Source organism: Vespula pensylvanica, chromosome 2 (genome assembly GCF_014466175.1).
Source record: "Vespula pensylvanica isolate Volc-1 chromosome 2, ASM1446617v1, whole genome shotgun sequence".
Taxonomy (NCBI): Eukaryota; Metazoa; Arthropoda; class Insecta; order Hymenoptera; family Vespidae; genus Vespula; species Vespula pensylvanica.
In genome coordinates this window covers 33,309-52,002 of record NC_057686.1, presented here as the reverse complement: position 1 = coordinate 52,002, position 18,694 = coordinate 33,309, and the positions used below count along the sequence as shown (strand labels likewise).

At 29.8% G+C, this 18,694-nt stretch overlaps 4 protein-coding genes across 8 annotated transcripts in view; 3 read left to right on the top strand and 1 right to left on the bottom strand.

Moving 5' to 3' along the window:
- Window positions 1–922: 922 nt before the first annotated feature.
- Window positions 923–8,673, bottom strand: LOC122638212 (AP-1 complex subunit sigma-2). Of its 2 annotated transcripts, none has more exons than XM_043831062.1 (5): window positions 8,127–8,671; window positions 7,847–8,025; window positions 7,609–7,717; window positions 7,324–7,461; window positions 923–3,021 (listed from the first exon to the last, which is right to left on the bottom strand). In XM_043831062.1, exons 1-5 carry the CDS (start codon window positions 8,127–8,129, stop codon window positions 2,977–2,979), a joined length of 474 nt encoding a protein of 157 aa, XP_043686997.1. In that variant the 5' UTR covers window positions 8,130–8,671; the 3' UTR covers window positions 923–2,976. The 2 variants fall into 2 exon arrangements, with proteins under 2 accessions (XP_043686997.1, XP_043686998.1); XM_043831063.1 differs by lacking the exon at window positions 923–3,021 and adding an exon at window positions 3,760–4,320 and having other exon boundaries at window positions 8,127–8,673.
- Window positions 8,674–8,856: 183 nt separating this feature from the next.
- On the top strand, window positions 8,857–12,728 carry LOC122638208 (brahma-associated protein of 60 kDa). Of its 4 annotated transcripts, none has more exons than XM_043831044.1 (7): window positions 8,857–8,875; window positions 10,090–10,218; window positions 10,298–10,473; window positions 10,751–11,096; window positions 11,220–11,417; window positions 11,553–11,811; window positions 11,906–12,728. In XM_043831044.1, the coding sequence occupies exons 2-7, from the start codon at window positions 10,105–10,107 to the stop codon at window positions 12,310–12,312; spliced, it is 1,500 nt and encodes a 499-aa protein (XP_043686979.1). In that variant the 5' UTR covers window positions 8,857–8,875; window positions 10,090–10,104; the 3' UTR covers window positions 12,313–12,728. The 4 variants fall into 4 exon arrangements, with proteins under 4 accessions (XP_043686979.1, XP_043686978.1, XP_043686980.1 ...); XM_043831043.1 differs by lacking the exon at window positions 8,857–8,875 and adding an exon at window positions 9,174–9,435; XM_043831045.1 differs by lacking the exon at window positions 8,857–8,875 and adding an exon at window positions 9,637–9,798 and having other exon boundaries at window positions 10,766–11,096.
- A 131-nt stretch (window positions 12,729–12,859) lies between these two features.
- LOC122638205 (exosome complex exonuclease RRP44) lies at window positions 12,860–17,376 on the top strand. The gene is made up of 14 exons (XM_043831036.1): window positions 12,860–13,049; window positions 13,129–13,326; window positions 13,606–13,763; window positions 13,839–14,026; window positions 14,124–14,350; window positions 14,431–14,709; window positions 14,797–15,081; window positions 15,158–15,395; window positions 15,475–15,733; window positions 15,829–16,072; window positions 16,142–16,362; window positions 16,572–16,740; window positions 16,833–17,105; window positions 17,194–17,376. The coding sequence occupies exons 1-14, from the start codon at window positions 12,996–12,998 to the stop codon at window positions 17,359–17,361; spliced, it is 2,961 nt and encodes a 986-aa protein (XP_043686971.1). The 5' UTR covers window positions 12,860–12,995; the 3' UTR covers window positions 17,362–17,376.
- Window positions 17,377–17,895: 519 nt separating this feature from the next.
- The window catches only part of LOC122638204 (neprilysin-4-like), a 6,998-nt gene continuing 6,199 nt past the window's right edge, over window positions 17,896–18,694 (top strand). Inside the window, exon 1 of the mRNA XM_043831031.1 lies at window positions 17,896–18,216. The gene's annotated coding sequence lies outside the window, so the exon portion shown is untranslated. The remainder of the gene's footprint in view (window positions 18,217–18,694) is intronic.

Genomic DNA, 18,694 nt, shown 5'->3' with positions numbered 1-18,694 from the left:
CCGTATCTGGGATGAATGAAGCGTGAAACGGACGTCATTGCTCCTTTTTAGCGGTGTACTTGTTTATTTGTCGCGCATCTACGAGATAAAACTACGCTGGTTAATGAATTTTCAAAAAAGAGTAGGGGAATGTGAAGACGTCATCGTTGTCGAGCCGTATCATAACGATATAACGACGATATGGCGACGACAAATGCACGATAATGAAGCAACGCATAGCTGAAATCGTCGAGAGCTTGGATGCGCTGGCACGCATCGTCCACTTCCGTTTAACATCGGTACTTTTCCTACTATCATTTATTAGCTTGGCTTGTGCTAAGATAATTGATATTTATCGGCACACATTATCGTCGTTTGGTTGGTTACTCGACACCATTTTCGGATCGGTCTAACGAATGACACGTGAATCGAATGAAAAAGTAAGTCTAGCATAGAATGGTCGGTGTTCCATTGTCGGTATTTCTGATCCAACACAAAAGAAAAGTATGAAAGCGAGTGGAACTACCGTGTGAATCGCATGACAGCGTGCTGTTTCTGATTTTTCAATAACGGAACCAGTGAGAATTGTAGAGAGAAATGTTTCCCATCCTTGACTATCTTCGTCCCACATACTTTTTGCACGTCTCTAACGTTCTATTCATTTGTACGAACCAATAGGCGCAGACACGTATGCACGCTAAAAAGTTGGACGTTCCTGACGAGCGTTATATTGTCGGACGAAGCATAAATTATACTACTTAAACGACCTCTTGAACGATCTATCTCGATGCCGCCAAAATGACATTTGATACGCAAAAGGATAAAATGAGCAAAGGAATAGGACGGAGTTGACGATCTGTAGATCCATCGCGATAAAACGTTCGCGTCGATCCGTAAATGAAGACGCGTCATGATCTAAGAGGTGATAATAGGCGATAGGATATATTTGTTCATATATTTGTTTCCTTTATTATGGACGGAGCACAAAGCATCGTTTGTCAATGTGACATATACTTTTCTACTCTTAACATAAAATACATACATATTTCAATTTTAACATCGGTAAATGTTATCCTATCAATTTGCATATTTCTTTATAAACGTGTGCAGTCGATGATAGATAACGTAGGATATAAAATATTTTCTGACCTATTTTTGATTACACTGCAACGAAAAATATCTGCGTTTGAAGTAGATTTTAAAGTTGAAATCTTACGAGATTAAATCAAAATAATATAAATTACATTCTCTATCGTATCTTTCTTCTAACTTTCATATCATACTCTCCTTTGATATTATACGATCAATTTTTCCCTTATTCTTTTTGATGACACGATTATAATTCGTGAAAACATTTTCACAAAATAGGCGTGTAACGATCAAGATTTCGACGAGTTAAATGGCTTAAAGGAGCCATTTACGAATATTTGCTACAAAGCAATTATACAAATTGTACAGTTATTCGAATTTCTTTCATTTCAGCGATGGTTCTAATCAGTTTGCACTTTTTAATTCGCAGTCCTGTTACGTAACTCTACGTTATAATTAACTGCGTTTAATGAAGAAAATCAGACAACTGATAGCTATCATTTATCCAAACGATATGTTACATAATCGTTTATCTAAATACTGTGAGATAATACTTGAGTATATGTATATTTGCGTGTGCGCGCGCGGGTGCGTGTGTGTGCGTCTGTGTGCTCGCGCGCGCGCGCGTGCGTATGTATCATTATTGTCATTGTTAAATCGAAGAATAACTTCAATATACAGATAGCTCCCTTTTTTACGAATTAATTATCGGCCCAATCCATTCCTCTTTAATAAAAAAAAAAAAAAAAAAAAAAAAAAATTGTAAACTTTCCGCAAATGCAATGTAACAAATATCTCTTCTACCCCTCACAATTAATTTTTCTCCATCGTTGACAATACTAATAATAATGTCGAATAAAATATGGATTTTTTAGATATATCATATTTTCGTAAAATAAGAATTCGTATAGCAGGAGTTACCTGTACCCTACAAACAGTTTAATTTGAAGCAATCTTTGATAATCATATACTTTTTATGTGCCCCTTGTAGATAACTAGCATCAATTAGTTAGATAGTCACATATCATTTTCCTTCCTTTTTGTTAGATAGATTAATGAGAACATTATATTCTCAAGAAGAAAATTATAACATGATACAACGATAAAACATGATAAATCTACTTGAAGTATATATTGAAACATATAATTAACAAATATCTGAAAATTTAATTGTGATTCACTATGTATTCGATAACAATAGTCTTAAATATAAATTCGTCTATGCGATCACCAACAGTATACTTCTAAATTGTCGAGAAAAAAGAATCTGTATAACTTTTATATTATATTTATATACACGTTTACACGGGCTAACTAAATATAATTATGCACCCAAGGTCCAACAGAGCAGTCTATCTAAATGCAATCATTAATTAATTATAAACGATATAATAATAATTATTTGTAAGTACATTTTACGAATGATGCATCAGTCATTAGATCGGTATGGAAATAAAATGTAAACAGCTTGAAAAATTATGATAATGAATATAAGTAAAATAATTCATTGCCAAGTCTTCCTTTGTTTACTTGATATGTAACATTGCTAGTTGTAAAACGACAGTGTACCTAATTTAGAAATACTGACTGGTGACTTAGCGTAACACGCATATTACGCTAATCTTTAACTTAATTAAATCTTTGAAAAGTTTTCAATAGTAGAATAACATATCTCTTGACAGAAGTTGTTAATAACTTTAATATTGTATATAATGAAAATAACGTTTACTAGGAGAACATGAAAATAACGTTCTTAGGAGATTTTTTTGCGTTATTGATTCTTAATAGTTTAAGTAAAATAGTAGCTTACACATACAATGCAATCAATGTCCTGGAATGACAGAAAATTCCTACTATGTCTTGCCAATTGGAAAGAATTGGAAAGAAAATAGAACTTTTGGAAAAATATTATCCCAATCCGTGATCTTCGAAAAATCCTTGTGGGGTTTCCTCCTGAAACATATGCAATGTGAATAGTTTTACAAAACCGAAGTTAGAAGTACTTTTATGTGATATATGAATAGGGATCAATTACTTTGATGCTGCTTTCTATTATAAAATTTATATAATACAATAATCACAAAATATATATAATATACATATATATATATATATATGAGTAAGCAAGCACGTACCTACTTTGACTTAAGTTATCTTCTTGATGCAGCTTCAAATGATGAACTGAACCCTTTTCATATAATCAAGTAATTATTTGTATTATTTTTTATCAATAAAATTGCACATAGCGCACGTTTATATACAGCATCTAGATTTTTAAGCTTTATTTAATATATTTTTTTTAGCATGCTATAGGGCACCTCACATATATTATTATTAATTTTGTTAATTAACAAAACTCTATACATCACAAACCACCATTGGACTGAGAACACATATGTTAAAATATATACTGAATATACTTTTTTATTTTTTACTTCAACATTCGAAAAAATTTCCAAATCACAATTCGTTAAAAAGGTGAAACGCGATTTGTCTGAACATTACTTAACGCTATATATTAATAATGGGTTTATTACAAATACATTCGATGTTCTAGTTTCACATTGAAAGTTGATGTTATTGCTTATACTATACGTTTATGCACATATACATATAAAGACGATTCCAAATTGCACTTATTTAATATTGAAGGTGTGTGTGTGTGTGTGCGCGCGCGCGCACACACACACATCCATCATACGCATATATACACACATATATTCTTTTTTTTTCTTCTTCTGTAGATATATCACCAAAATTAATAAACAGTTCCTCTTGACATACATATAAAGTACATGAATACAGATTCTGTTCAAAAAATCCTTATGTTCTTATAAATACGTATGAGATATTATTGCCACAGTTATAGATCATTAAAATCTACTCAATAACTATGAGATACAAGTGAAAAAATTCTGATTATAGAATATAAAATTTGTATGTTCCGACATATATTACTTTGTACCACTTTCCAATTTTCATACTGCACGATCTATTCGTACAAAAATATGATATTACTTTTTAAAATTTGAAGAAGAGAGCTGAACAGTGAGTAAGAGATTAATATATATTAAAAATCTCTTATGAGATAAAGTTGACACATATGATGATGCGCACGATGACATTGTTCTCAAGATGAGTTTTTTGATGTAGTTGTTCATCTGGGTTGTTCATTTTGGGCGCGTAGAATATACAAGAATGCAGCACCTATAAAAGCCCTATCTCCCGCAGAGCACCTTCCACAGCTTCATCCTTCCACAAACAAACAAATGCTAACTAGTCTCACTTATTCTTGTGTCAATTAATGTTTTAACACTTTTTACTTTCACTTGCACAACATTATAAAAAATATTTTTTCTCGTAATATATAAATATATAAATATCTTACATACATACAGATATTTTTAATACAAATAATGGAAAATTACTTCAAATCAATCCTGATATTACAACCAAAATAAATGATCCTTTTTTTTCTTACATCTTGATAATTCTTTGTTATACTTTCTTTCTTAACATACCATTATATAATGCATTTACAATGTTTACATTTATACCAGTGCCATGTTTATTCATTTTTATAAATAATTATAATATCAACTAATATTAACAGTCTTTGAAAGTATCGATTAACAGAGGGTACATAAAAACTTTTGTTATAATATTATTATAAATTAACAATCCTAATAACGATAGTAATAGATATACTCAGAACATAATGCCCCTCTATACTTTTAAAATAAATGTTTATTCTATTTTAAAATAGTGTTTATGGCATTAGCATCATATAAGGTTACAAGCAAATAAAAGCAAATTGCGAATAAAACATTTTCATTGAAAAAGGTAAAGAGTTTATGAATGATTTATAAAGAGTTGTTAATATAATTTCTATCATCTCATATAAAAGTTAATGAATTTATTATTAAAATACAATAAGAATGCATACATACACGAACACACGTACGCACGTACGCACGTACGCACGCACGCACGCACGCACGCGCACATAGATACTGAACAATAAGAACAACAAAAATTCATTGTTTATTAAAATTTCCATAATACATATTGTCAACAAAATATGTACAATTAGCAGCATATCCATAGCAATAATTTTCATACTTGTCACAATACTGCCATAAATCTAAACAATAACAACATATAATTTTTTCATTAAAGACTTCTGTTATTAACATGAAATAATAATTATTACAAAATATTATATATTATAAAAAATTAATAGGAGCTAATATAGCAGTATACAAAATCACTCTTAATATTATGGCAATACTGTAATGTATATTGTAACAAAGGAAGCATGCTATTGCTTGTTAACGATCATTACTTTGAGTATAATAATGAAATATCAATAAAATAATATCAAATATGATATTAAATTTATCATTGCAACAAAGCAATACAATTTTATCAGACCATAGCAAACTAGAGAAAAAAAAAATTAAAAAATATCATTTTTTAATATTCTAAGATTAACCAAGATCAACCAATTTCCTGTAATATGAAATAAATTAATAATCTATATATGATGCTAATACAAGATTATGTTTTCTAAATCATGATAGATCAAATTGACTAGATACAATACACTGTATATTATGCAATTTTCCTTACTATTTCTATTATTTATATATCACCTTTAATATATGCTTCATTATATTTCATTAAGTATGTACATCATTTACATGGCACATTAAATATAAATTATAAACATAATTTCTGTGTGTAGGTTACTATTAAATAATTAGTTTATGTTAACAACAGAGCGTCTCTCATTGGTCTTGGTGTATCATAACTTGTTTAGAATCTTCTATAGATAAAAACCGTATTTAAAAAATATATGTTTAAAAAATCATCATGCAGTAAGGAGTTTCCTACCATGGAGATGCTACCGTATACATAATATACATATAGTATTGTCATAAATAATTATATATCACGCTATAAGCCCACTTAAAATAATAAATTAACAAACACATTAAGCAATCTATGCACGCAGGATTAGCTGTTAAAATATTTAATGCTCAATATTTTACTCGATCAACTTCTCATCCACGAAATATTCTTAAAATATATTTCTATACTTATGAATATATAAAATAGGATGAGGAATTTAATATAATACTCAAAATATCCTTCCATTTAAACCGATCACATAAATTACGTGAAAATAAAACATACATACATAGCCAGAGAATGCAAAGAATATTATCATTTCATAAGAAATTTGTGATTAATAAAAATAAAAAAATATTATGTACCAAATACTACAAAAACATAAATAATAATAATAACAATAATAATAATAATAATAATAATAATAAGAAGAAGAAGAAGAAGAAGAAGAAGAAGAAGAAGAAGAATAAGAATAATAAGAAGAATAATAATAATGTCAATTAAAAATTTAACCCATAAATATAAATTTTTACCAAGTTATTTGTACTGAAACTGCAAGTTAAAATGCTCTACACAGCTAATTGATCCATCTTTTATGCTTGTCGAATGAAACAATTAATTACTTGTACAAAACAAGATATAAATTTCAAAAGCATAGATATGCACAAAAAATATTTTTGAAGATTACTACAACAAATGAAGAAGATTGATTATCTTTTATAACGATGCCAGAAAAGATGTTACGAGGATATGTATGCTCCTAAATATTATTTGAAGTTATAAATCCAGTGCATATCAAAAATGTCACTATTATTTTATGCTACAATTATTATAAAATTATTTAAAGAAATTTAAATAATGCAGTATACTTCCAAATGGAATGGATATTGAAAATATATAGTTGTTATATATCTAAAAGTGTTATATCAAAAATATACATATATACCAAATTACTGTATCAACAAGAAAAAGATAATAAACATGCAAACCACATAATTTGCATCACACATTTAGTAGTATTTCTTATAGAAATCTTTTTTTTCTATCATTTGAAAATTGCATATTACTTCTGTTAGAGACATTAGACAATAACTACCGATAATAAGAATAATATCCATGGATCATTTAAAAGTGCAAAAGTAGTAAAGATAAGGTCTATTATGCATGCTTGAATGAGACTAATAACTAGTATATAAATCCAATTGACTAAACTTTTAACATATTTCTAGACATAATACACGTTTAAATGATCAATGTAGAATGTTTAAGAAGGAACAGACACATGAACAGAGTGTCAAAGAAGAAACGTTACAATTCAATGGGTACATCTCCATAACTAACCTCCTGTAGTAAATCCTGAGCTGCAATGGCTTTCAACACGTTCTTCTTGCTTGTTTCCTGTATTTCTCCGCCAACTAGTAATTCGTCCAATATAAAATATGCTTTTTCATAATTAAAGATTATATCCAACTCGCATACCTAAACAAAATATATATATATAGAAATAAATAGATGTACGCTTGGATCTTTATATGAAACAAAAAAAAATAAAAAGCACTCATACCTATAAAAGAAAAGAAGGAAAGAAACAAAGAAAGAAAAAAAAATACAACGATTTATACTTACACTGCCAAAATATTTATCCAGTAACTCGACATAACGATGTATAATTTCTAAAGTAAGCAATTCATTGTCATTCTGCTCAATCGCACAACAGAAATACAAACTTGCGTATCTAAAACAAAATACAATTGCGTTATTATTATATAATTATTATTATTCTTCTTCTTTTTTTCTTTTTTCCAAATGTCACAATGTTTTAAAAATACAAGAACCAAATAAAAAGTCTTAATAAATCAAGCACCTTTTGTAAACAACTTTAACATCTTTCCACTCTAAAAAGCTTGACATTTTTGGTTTTCTCGCAAGTATTGTAGTAATTAATTCTCTCGTGATCTTCTTCTTCAATTTATCTGGATGTGCAACATACCACTTTTGCAAGCGTAACTTCCCTTGACGACTGAACAATAACATAAATTGCATCTACAAATATAAAATATGAATAATAGAAACATAAAATGTGAGTAAAGGAAACATTCCTTTTGAAAGAAAACTATTTGTAAATAATGAGTAAATCAACGCACCATTTTGTGGAAAATATGTAGTGCACCGTTTCTTCACCGAATTCTTCAAGTAAAAAATCACAAAAGCGCAATATTATAAAAAAAAAAAAAAAAAAAAACGACAAAAGGCAATATTAATTTTGATTGCTATTCGCCGTTTATTATTAATGAGATTACTGCACAATAGAAAAACATGACTGATTACTTTATCACTAAGAGGAACTCTACCCTTTATCTTATGGCTCAGGTACGCTTACGCTCGCGTACATTACGAGATCTATTGACACGAGTTACGGCACAAAAGATGTCTACGTCATTTCATCATTCTTTAACTTATTAACGGAAGTTACGTTTTGCCGCGATATGTTTTTTTATTTAATCACTTTATAAGTGTACTTCGACGATATTTTTTATTTAAAAGAAAATAATGTCTCGTAGTAATGTTATCGTTTCAAAACATTCGTAATATTAGTTTATATGTATGAAAATTTATGATAAAAATGTCGAAACTGTAGGAAATGAGAAATAGATAGAAATTATAGTTCGAGAACTTAATGATTGGAACATTTATAGGGACAATATGGAGGTACACGGTACGATACGTTCAAAATTGGAATGCACTGTACTTTAAGTATAAAAATATAGATGTAAAGTTAGATGGCGCAGTGATACATTGTTGAAATTTTTAAGAATAGAAAGACTTCTATAATTTTAACATAAAGCATGAATTTAAAACACAAATTGTCTTTCATCTACCTCCTATGTAAACGGTAATTACCCGTAAAATTATTTAATTTCATAATAATTATTTATAATAATCTAGTCTATTTAATTCTTTAAAAATCGTTATATATTTATTTAAACAGTTTAAGAAGCACGTATACAGATTTTCCATACGTGAAGTAACAGAACTAAATCGAGCTTTAAAGTTACCTCCGCGTCACCTGATGGTCCGAATATAAAGTAGTCAAAGCTTCATATTTGATAATCTCGAATCTAGTCAAATAAAATAAACATGGCGTTGTTATAGAATGTTTCAAAAATATTTAACAACAAATAATGTGGCATAAACGACTTTTCATAAATGAAATCTTTACATCTATAAAATCTTATAAAATTGTATTACAACTTCGCTATGGAATAAACAAAATAAGTCGTACATTGAATATTTCATTCCATCATAGATAAAATAAAAATGGAATACTAGCTAGGTGGCGACAAAGGCAATGTCTCGGAACATCTTAGAATTTAATATGGAAGTTTCCTATTGGCGTTACGAAGTCCCTGCTATTTCTTATTGCTTATAACTGAGATCGTGCTATTTTATTTTGTACGTTTTAAATTGTTTAAATTGATCTTTATAGATATAAACATTTGAAAAATCGCTTAATATACGCGTGCGTGCGTGCGTGCGTGTGTGTGTGTGTGTGTGTGCGCGCGTGCGTGTGTGTGTGTGTGTCTAGAGAGAGAGAGACACGCGTATCGTAAATGTGTATATATGTATGTATGTATGTATATACATATTTTACCTATAATGTTTTAATATGGAGATTTTTTTCAATGTTTGTTAGTTTGTATCACTTTTTTGACGTATTTTTATGATTTATTCTTACTACTGGTTGCGTCTATTTGTAACGTTTTAATCTAACATCTCTCAAGAGTATTAAATCAAAGAATTTGTATAACTTGTGTTGTGAGTAGTTCTTCACATTTAATTTAGAAAAATATTAAAATTAAATTCAGGTTATGTTTTTAATCTATGCGTATTCGTTTAGCATTTTCTAATACGTTAAGCATTTTCTTTCTTTTTTCGAATATAGATTTAATATTTCAAAGAAACATGTATGTATATGTCATAAGAAAGTTAAAAAGTGTTTACTTTGATTTACAATATTGCATTTATATGCTTTATGATATACAAACGTTTTTGAACTGAATAATAGTATAATTAACTCAATAAACGTATATTTTATTTTGAATACAGAATAGATAAAAAAATATGGCGCAAAGATTTCCTGTTCCAAATACAGGAAACAATGGTCCTCCTCCGCAACGGTATCCTCCTTCTTCTGTACCACCAAATCTACGCCAATATTCAGGACCAAATTTTCCAGTAAGTTTAAATTATTAATTTATTCTTATTTTATATTATTAAATAACAGACATAGATCGTTTCTTAACTTTTTATATAGATGCAACAAAGATCTGGATTTACACCTCCTCCACAAATGAGCAATGCAGCACCAGGACCAGGAGGAATAATGAGACCTAATCAGCCATATACTAATATGCGTCAAGGTCCAATGCCAACGCCTCCTGTTGGTAAAAGGAGTGCTGATCAAAGAATACCTTTGTCGCAGCAAAAACCGTATGTAACGCATATCATTTTTAATATAGACTCTCTCATTTATTTTCTACAAACTATACTTTTATATAACTCTGTGTATATGTGTATGTATGTGTGTGTGCGCGCGCGCGCAGGTGTGTATGTCATGTGTGTATATATCGCACACTCGTTTACTCATACATGATTTATATCGCTTCTATCTGGAAAATCAGGAACCATACATGTCATCCTCATGCTGCCAACAAATTTGTACACACATTGATCCTTGAATCTGTAATTTTTACAAAAACTTATATAGGTATTTTTGGAACAGTGACTTTTCACATTCCACATCCAAGAAGAAAAAGAAACTTGCTGACAAGATATTACCTCAAAAAGTACGAGATTTGGTACCAGAATCCCAAGCTTATATGGATTTACTTGCATTTGAAAGAAAGTTAGATGCAACTATAATGCGTAAACGTCTTGATATACAAGAAGCCTTGAAACGTCCAATGAAACAGAAACGAAAGTTACGTATTTTTATTTCCAATACATTTTATCCAGCCAAAGAAGCAGCAGAGGGAGAGGAGGGTTCGGTTGCTTCTTGGGAACTAAGAGTTGAAGGCAGATTATTAGACGATACAAAAAATGATCCTAATAAGGTATAGTATATAGAATATTTACATATTATAAATAAAGTATAAAGAATTTTTACACATTATTTATATCTTAAATCTTTTATTCCCGTTAGTAATAATATTTTTCTTACATGTACATTGCGATAGGTGAAGAGAAAATTTTCATCCTTTTTTAAAAGCCTAGTTATTGAATTAGATAAAGATTTATATGGACCAGATAATCACTTAGTTGAATGGCATCGTACATTAACTACACAAGAAACTGATGGATTTCAAGTAAAAAGACCAGGAGACAAAAATGTTCGTTGTACTATTCTTCTACTTCTTGATTATCAGCCTTTACAGGTATTATATATATTAGTTTTTCGTTTATATATATATATATATATATATATATATATATATATATATTTCGAAGAAATATTTTAAATATTACAATGTGCATATTATAATGTGAACTTTTCACATTTTTTGTTGCAGTTCAAATTAGATTCACGACTTGCACGATTATTAGGTGTGCATACACAAACTCGACCTGTTATTATTTCAGCACTTTGGCAGTATATAAAAACTCACAAACTTCAAGACAGTCATGAACGTGAATTTATAAATTGTGACAAATATTTGGAACAAATCTTTGCTTGTCCCAGAATGAAATTTGCTGAAATACCACAAAGATTAAATCCATTATTGCATCCACCTGACCCCATTGTGATTAATCATGTCATTAGCGTAGAAGGTATATGCAGTTAAACGCATAGTTCGTCAACAATTATATAATCCACATACATAGACTGTTTAGTTGCTAATTACATTTATTGATTTTGATACAGGCACAGAAACAAAGCAAACTGCATGTTATGATATAGAAGTCGAAGTCGATGATACGTTAAAAACGCAGATGAATAATTTTCTATTATCAACTGCAAGTCAACAGGAGATACAAAGTCTAGACAACAAGATACACGAAACTGTTGAAACAATTAATCAATTAAAAACAAATCGTGAATTTTTCTTAAGCTTTGCAAAGGATCCTCAACAATTTATTAACAAATGGATTATATCACAAACAAGAGATTTAAAAACAATGACTGATGTTGTTGGAAATCCAGAGGAAGAACGCAGAGCTGAATTTTACTATCAACCTTGGGCACAAGAAGCTGTCTGTCGTTACTTTTATACTAAAGTCCAACAAAAACGAGCTGAGTTAGAACAAGCTCTTGGCATACGAAATTCATAAAATTATTAAAAAGTTGTCTATCAGTGCGATGAAATGTTGTATAAAATATTTTTTCCATGATATTTTGTTGCAGTGACTATAATATTTGAGTTTTTGTAATATTGTAAACTACAAATGGACCCTTTCTCTCTCTCTCTCTCTCTCTCTCTCTCTCTCTCTCTCTCTCTCTCTCACACACTTTCTCTCTCCTTTGAAGATATAGATCATACAATTGGTAATCATTGGGCATTGATATATTTATAAAATAAATATATATAAGAAAGAGAGACTTATTTATACAAATACATTTCGTATATTACTGAAATGAAACTTTTTTCAAAGTATTAAAATCTTGCATTATATTCCATATTTGCTGCAGTACTATTATTAGTAAACCTTACGCGTAACAATAAATAAAGATATTGATACAAGTGTGATATATCTTGTTTTAATACATATGTATATATTTATTATATACAAAATTCTCTGAATAAATATCTTTAGCTTTATTATTGGTAATATATCGTTTTTGTTGCGCATGCGTAGAAAGTTTTTCATGTGGCGACGTCTTCTGACGGTTAATGTAACTAATATATATACATATATCTCTGTAACCTGAAAAAGTTTATCGAAATTAAACATTACTTTATTTTTATAGATAGAATTAATTATATATTAATAAAATATTTAATATAGTTACAAAAATGTTGGCGACAAAGGTCTTTTTTAGGAAGACTAAAGGTGGAAATATTTATAAGGTATAATTAATATTTAAAGAACTATTACTAATTTATGCTTCTTCATGTGACTATAAATTTTATTCTTTTTATTATTCAGACTGTTAGAGAACACTACTTGCGGGATGATATTTGGTGTGGTTCAAAGATTTGCAAACAGAATTCAAAATATCTTACAAATCATTGCAAACAGAAAAATCGAGAATGCATTCTAGATGATGAAGATTCCAGTGCAAAAAGCACATTATTTTCATCGTCGTATTATTTGTTGTTGGATACCAATATCATTTTAGATCAAGTAAGCAGTCTGTAATTTGTCGAATTTTTTTTGTCTTGTCTCTTAGTAGTAATATTATGGGATCCAGCGCCTACATTTTTAATAATAGACATTCGTGAGTCTAAGGGAATAGACGGACTTTGACGGTGCAGACCATTATCTAGAAAGCTAAAAACTTGAGCTGGAATCCTAATCCAGACTATCCTAGGGCCAACTTTTATCACGAATCTTAAAATATATCTACAATCTCATAATATCGATATAGTTTTATAATATTGTTATATATATATATTTTTATAGATTGATATATTGTCAGAAAATGTCTTTTACAATGTTATTATTTTACAAACTGTTTTGGAAGAAGTACGACATAAAAGTCCAACTGTTTATAAAAGATTAAAAGAAATCATTGCTGATGTTAAAAGAAAGTTTTATATTTTTGTAAACGAACATCACAAGTAGGTCAATTATATTAAACACAAAAATTTTATATTACGATTATGTCACAATTAATTAATGATGTATTTTTTAAGAGAAACTTACGTGGAAAGAGTACCAGGCGAAAACATAAATGATCGTAATGATAGAGCTATACGGGTTGCAACAAATTGGTACAATAAACATTTAAATATTGATGGACAAAAAATTCTTATTGTCTTATTAACAGATGATCTGGAAAATAAAAAAAAAGCTGTACAAGAAAACATTCCTGTCTGTTCAAGTAAGATACATATAGAGATAATATACTTTATATTGAAATGCAAATAACTGTAAATTATAAAGAATAATATTGAAAAATGATAATATAATTTACGTAGTGGAAGAATATATTAAGTCATTGGAAAACTCAAGTTTCTTACTAGATAAGTTATCTAAAAGAAATTTTATATTGGAAACAGAGGGACAGGAATTTTTCCCATGTCATTTATCGCCATCAGAATTACATAATGGTATTAAAAATGAAAAATTTTTCCAAGGGACATTTTCAGTGTCCAAAGAAAATTTTTTGGAAGGAAGCGTGAACGTAGATGGAATAGAAAAACCGGTAAGAAATTTTAACTAACTAATATTATACAAATACATAGTCAAGTACATATCTGTTATCACGCTTTTGAATCGTATTAGATATTGGTGCAAGGTAGAATGGGTCTTAACAGAGCCATTGACGGTGACATAGTTGCGATAGAACTTTTTCCAGAAGATCAATGGTCAACTCCCAGTGACATTGTATTACAAGATGAAGACGAAACGGATATAGCAGATATATTAAATGATGAAAAAGAATTAAATAATTCATGTATTGTAAAAGAAAGTGAAAGAATTCCAACAGGGAAAATAGTGGGTATCATTAGAAGAAAATGGAGGCAATATTGTGGTATCTTACAACCAAGTATTATTCAAGGAGTAAATATATAATCCGTATATTGATAAATTCTCATATCGTTATAATTTTAATTACATTTTATACTTATCTTTTGTTATATCATTCAGAATGTAAAACATCTTTTTGTACCTGCTGAGAGAAAAATTCCTAAAGTTAGAATAGAAACTAGGCAATCCGAATTATTAAGCAAACAAAGAATTATAGTAGCCATAGATTCATGGCCAAGAAATTCCAGATATCCATTGGGTCATTTTGTACGAGCTTTAGGTAACATTGGAGATAAAGAAACGGAAAACGAAGTATTACTTTTAGAATACGATGTTCCGCACAGCCGATTTTCCGATGCAGTACTTAGTTTCCTTCCTAAAATGCCATGGAGTATACCAGAAAATGTAAATATAATTGGTTTTAAAATAATTACATTGTTTTGCGGTGAATTTTCTTATAACAGGTTTTCACAATATTCAGGTTATCGCAGAAAGGGAGGATCTTAGGCATTTAGATATTTGTTCCGTAGATCCACCAAAGTGTACCGATATTGATGATGCTTTACACTGTAGATTATTACCAAATGGTAATTACGAAGTTGGTGTTCACATTGCAGATGTATCCCATTTTATTAAGCCTGGAACAGCTTTGGATAAAGAAGCTGCTTTAAGAGGTACTACGGTATATCTTCTTGATAAAAGGATTTCTATGATACCAGGTAGGAAATGTGTAATTTACTTTATCTAATTTTTTAACAAGTATTATTATGAAAATAAAATATATCGCATTATTTGCAGAACTATTAAGTAACAATTTGTGCTCCCTGAGAGAGAACGAAGATAGATTAACTTTTTCTTGTATATGGGAGATGAACTCCGATGCAAATATCATAAATACTAGATTTTGTAAGTCCGTGATTCGTTCACGTCGTGCTATGACCTATGAAGAAGCTCAAATAAAAATCGATGACGTTAATCAAAACGATGTACTTGCCAAGTCATTAAGAAATTTAAATAATTTTGCAAAAAAATTGAAGAAGAAACGAACGGACAAGGGGTACGAGAAAATATTATTACTTGCCTCTCCCCCTCGAACATGCATAAGTATATTACTACATTTTTCAAGCCTTGATGATATATATTTATTTGCAGGGCTTTGACCTTGGCATCACCTGAGATCTATTTGCAAGAAGATAATGAAACTCATGAACCGATCGACGTGCAAGTTAAACATTTGAGAGACACAAACTTTATGATCGAAGAATTCATGTTACTTGCAAACGTTTCAGTAGCAGAAAAAATTATTACAGAATTTCCAGAATGTGCAATGCTGAGAAGGCATCCGGAACCACCACAAAAAAATTTTGAATCATTGATTAAAGCTGGAAAAAATCAGGTAAGATAGTGAAGAGAAAAGAAAGATGTACGTATACAAGTATAAATTTTTATGTATATGTTTTAATAGGGCTTCGTAATAAATACAAACAGTGGAAAAGAACTAGCTGAATCGCTAGATAAAGCTGAAAAAGAAGACAATCCTTATTTCAATATTATGTTGAGAATTTTGACAACAAGATGTTTGATGCAAGCAGTATATTTCATTAGTGGAATGCATCAACAAAATGAATTCTATCATTATGGATTAGCTACCCCAATATATACACACTTCACATCGCCTATCCGCAGGTAATGATTATTCAAAGAAATACATTAATTTTAGTAGAAATGTTTCTATACATTTAATATATTTTCCATCCATTTTTCATCTTTTGGTATAGGCAGGTCCAAGTACATACCAAATTTCGTATATACAGCTTAATTCACCAAATCTATTAATAACGTGTATGCCATTGCATCCAATTTGAATTTGTCAATTTGATTCAATTTATTCGTAGATATGCGGATATTATCGTGCATCGTCTCTTAGCAATATGTATCGGAGCAGATGTTACTTGTCCAGAGTTATTGGATAAACAGCAAAACCACGCATTATGTCTTAATTTGAACTATCGACATAGGATGGCACAGTATGCTAGTCGAGCATCGATTGCATTGAATATACATGTATTTATATATTATTATCTCTTTTGTAATTTACTCATGTTATTTACTTAAAAAGTAAGCACACGCACATGTTAAGTATTTATGTCATTTAGTTGTTTTTTCGAGAGAAAGTCAAAGACGAAGAAGGATATATTCTTTTTGTACGAAAAAATGCCCTGCAAGTACTCGTTCCGAAATATGGTTTAGAAGGCACAGTGTATTTAAATAAAACAGGATCAGTTACTTTTACATATAATCGAGAGGATCATTCTCAATCATACGGAAATATCACATTTCGTACATTTGATCTTATTGTAGTGCAGTTAAGTTTAGACAGATCTAACATTCAACACGAGAAATTGATTTTCAAGCTTGTAAAGCCAGAGGTAAATACCATAGAAAAGGATTAAAAGTATATTTACTACATTAGTCACCAAATTTTACTCATTTTTCGTATGTTCTATGTAATTACAGATTCCAGGTTTCAGCGTCCCTCCGATAACGCCACAAGTCGTTGAACAATCTGTTTCTACCGTGAAGGGAAACTTAGTAAATGCAATAGAAAAAAGAAAAAGTGACAAAATCCTGACAGAAAATTCAAATATTAGTAAAAAGAAACACAAAAAAACGAAAAAGAACTAAATCAAGCAAAATATAGTATTTTTTGCAAACTATAATTTATATAAAATATATATGTAAATTGGAATAAATTTTTATGGGAATTATTATGTTATATCGTTACTATTACTATTGTACTTTTGCTTAATCTCGCTCGGGATGTATCAATCTGTTAGCACTCTGTGTGTACAACTTTTCGAATTATAAATGTTATAAATCGTATAAACACGTGTGTGCCAACATTTATATATAAATTAGAGTAGTCAATTGCATGAAAATTTCAGCTATATGCATCTGTCTGTACATATATATGCATTGCCATAGAATATATGTAGAATCGATGGGAAGGGGAGCATTTGTTAAAAATGTTATAAAATTAAATACATATATCGACTAAAAAATATAATGAAAATACAATATGTGCAATCAAGTTTGCGGCATTAATAGCAATGATAAAAGCCTACTATTCTCGCGTACTTGCCTTAAAAAGATCTATACCAGATGTCTCTGCATGCTCGTATCAAAGTCAAATTCACATTTCACATTCAAATGCAATCGCAAATGGAATAAAAGTGAAATATCATTTTATCGGGTAAGAGAAGAAGAAACATCGACTTTTTCCGAACGATTAACACTTTCATTATTCGTATTATCTTTGTTGTTGATCAAGAAAAATGTTTATGATCTATCGGTAATCTTGAAAGAAATTTGTCTTATGATTTTGCATGATATTGTTTTAAATAATTATGACAGATGTCTTTTCGTGGTTTAAGAAATACAACTAAAAAAAAGAAGATTTTTTGTGAAAAGAGGAACTTTGTCGAAAAGTAATTTCATCGGCGTCAAATATTTAAATCGTATGAATTGAAAGGGAAACAGGTATAGTATATTCGAAGTTACGCGCATACACACGCACGCACACATAGAATGTGAAACACGGCATATTGCGTTATTAGACGATAACCATTAGTTATTAGGGTCGATTGGCATGAATGATTCGACGTAAGGACCACGTTAAAAGAGTCGTTGAAGTGTGCGTGCGTATATGGTAATCACGGTCTTCCGAACATCGTGGTTCATCGTTGCTCGTAAGCCGTAGAGACGTATAAAATGTCAGAACAAATTCACTTGTACTAATCTTTGATGTTTATGCTATCGAGAGTATACCATCTAAAATTTTAAGTGTTTTTTGTGTGTGTTATTTAAAAGAAATCCTTCTTAAACTTGTTCTATGAGATATTCTTCGTGAGATCTATTTTCATGAATCTAAAAACACACACGCACACAGAGACGCAAGCACACACTTTTCTCTCTCTCTCTCTCTCTCTCTCTCTCTCTCTCTCTCTCTCCCTCCCTC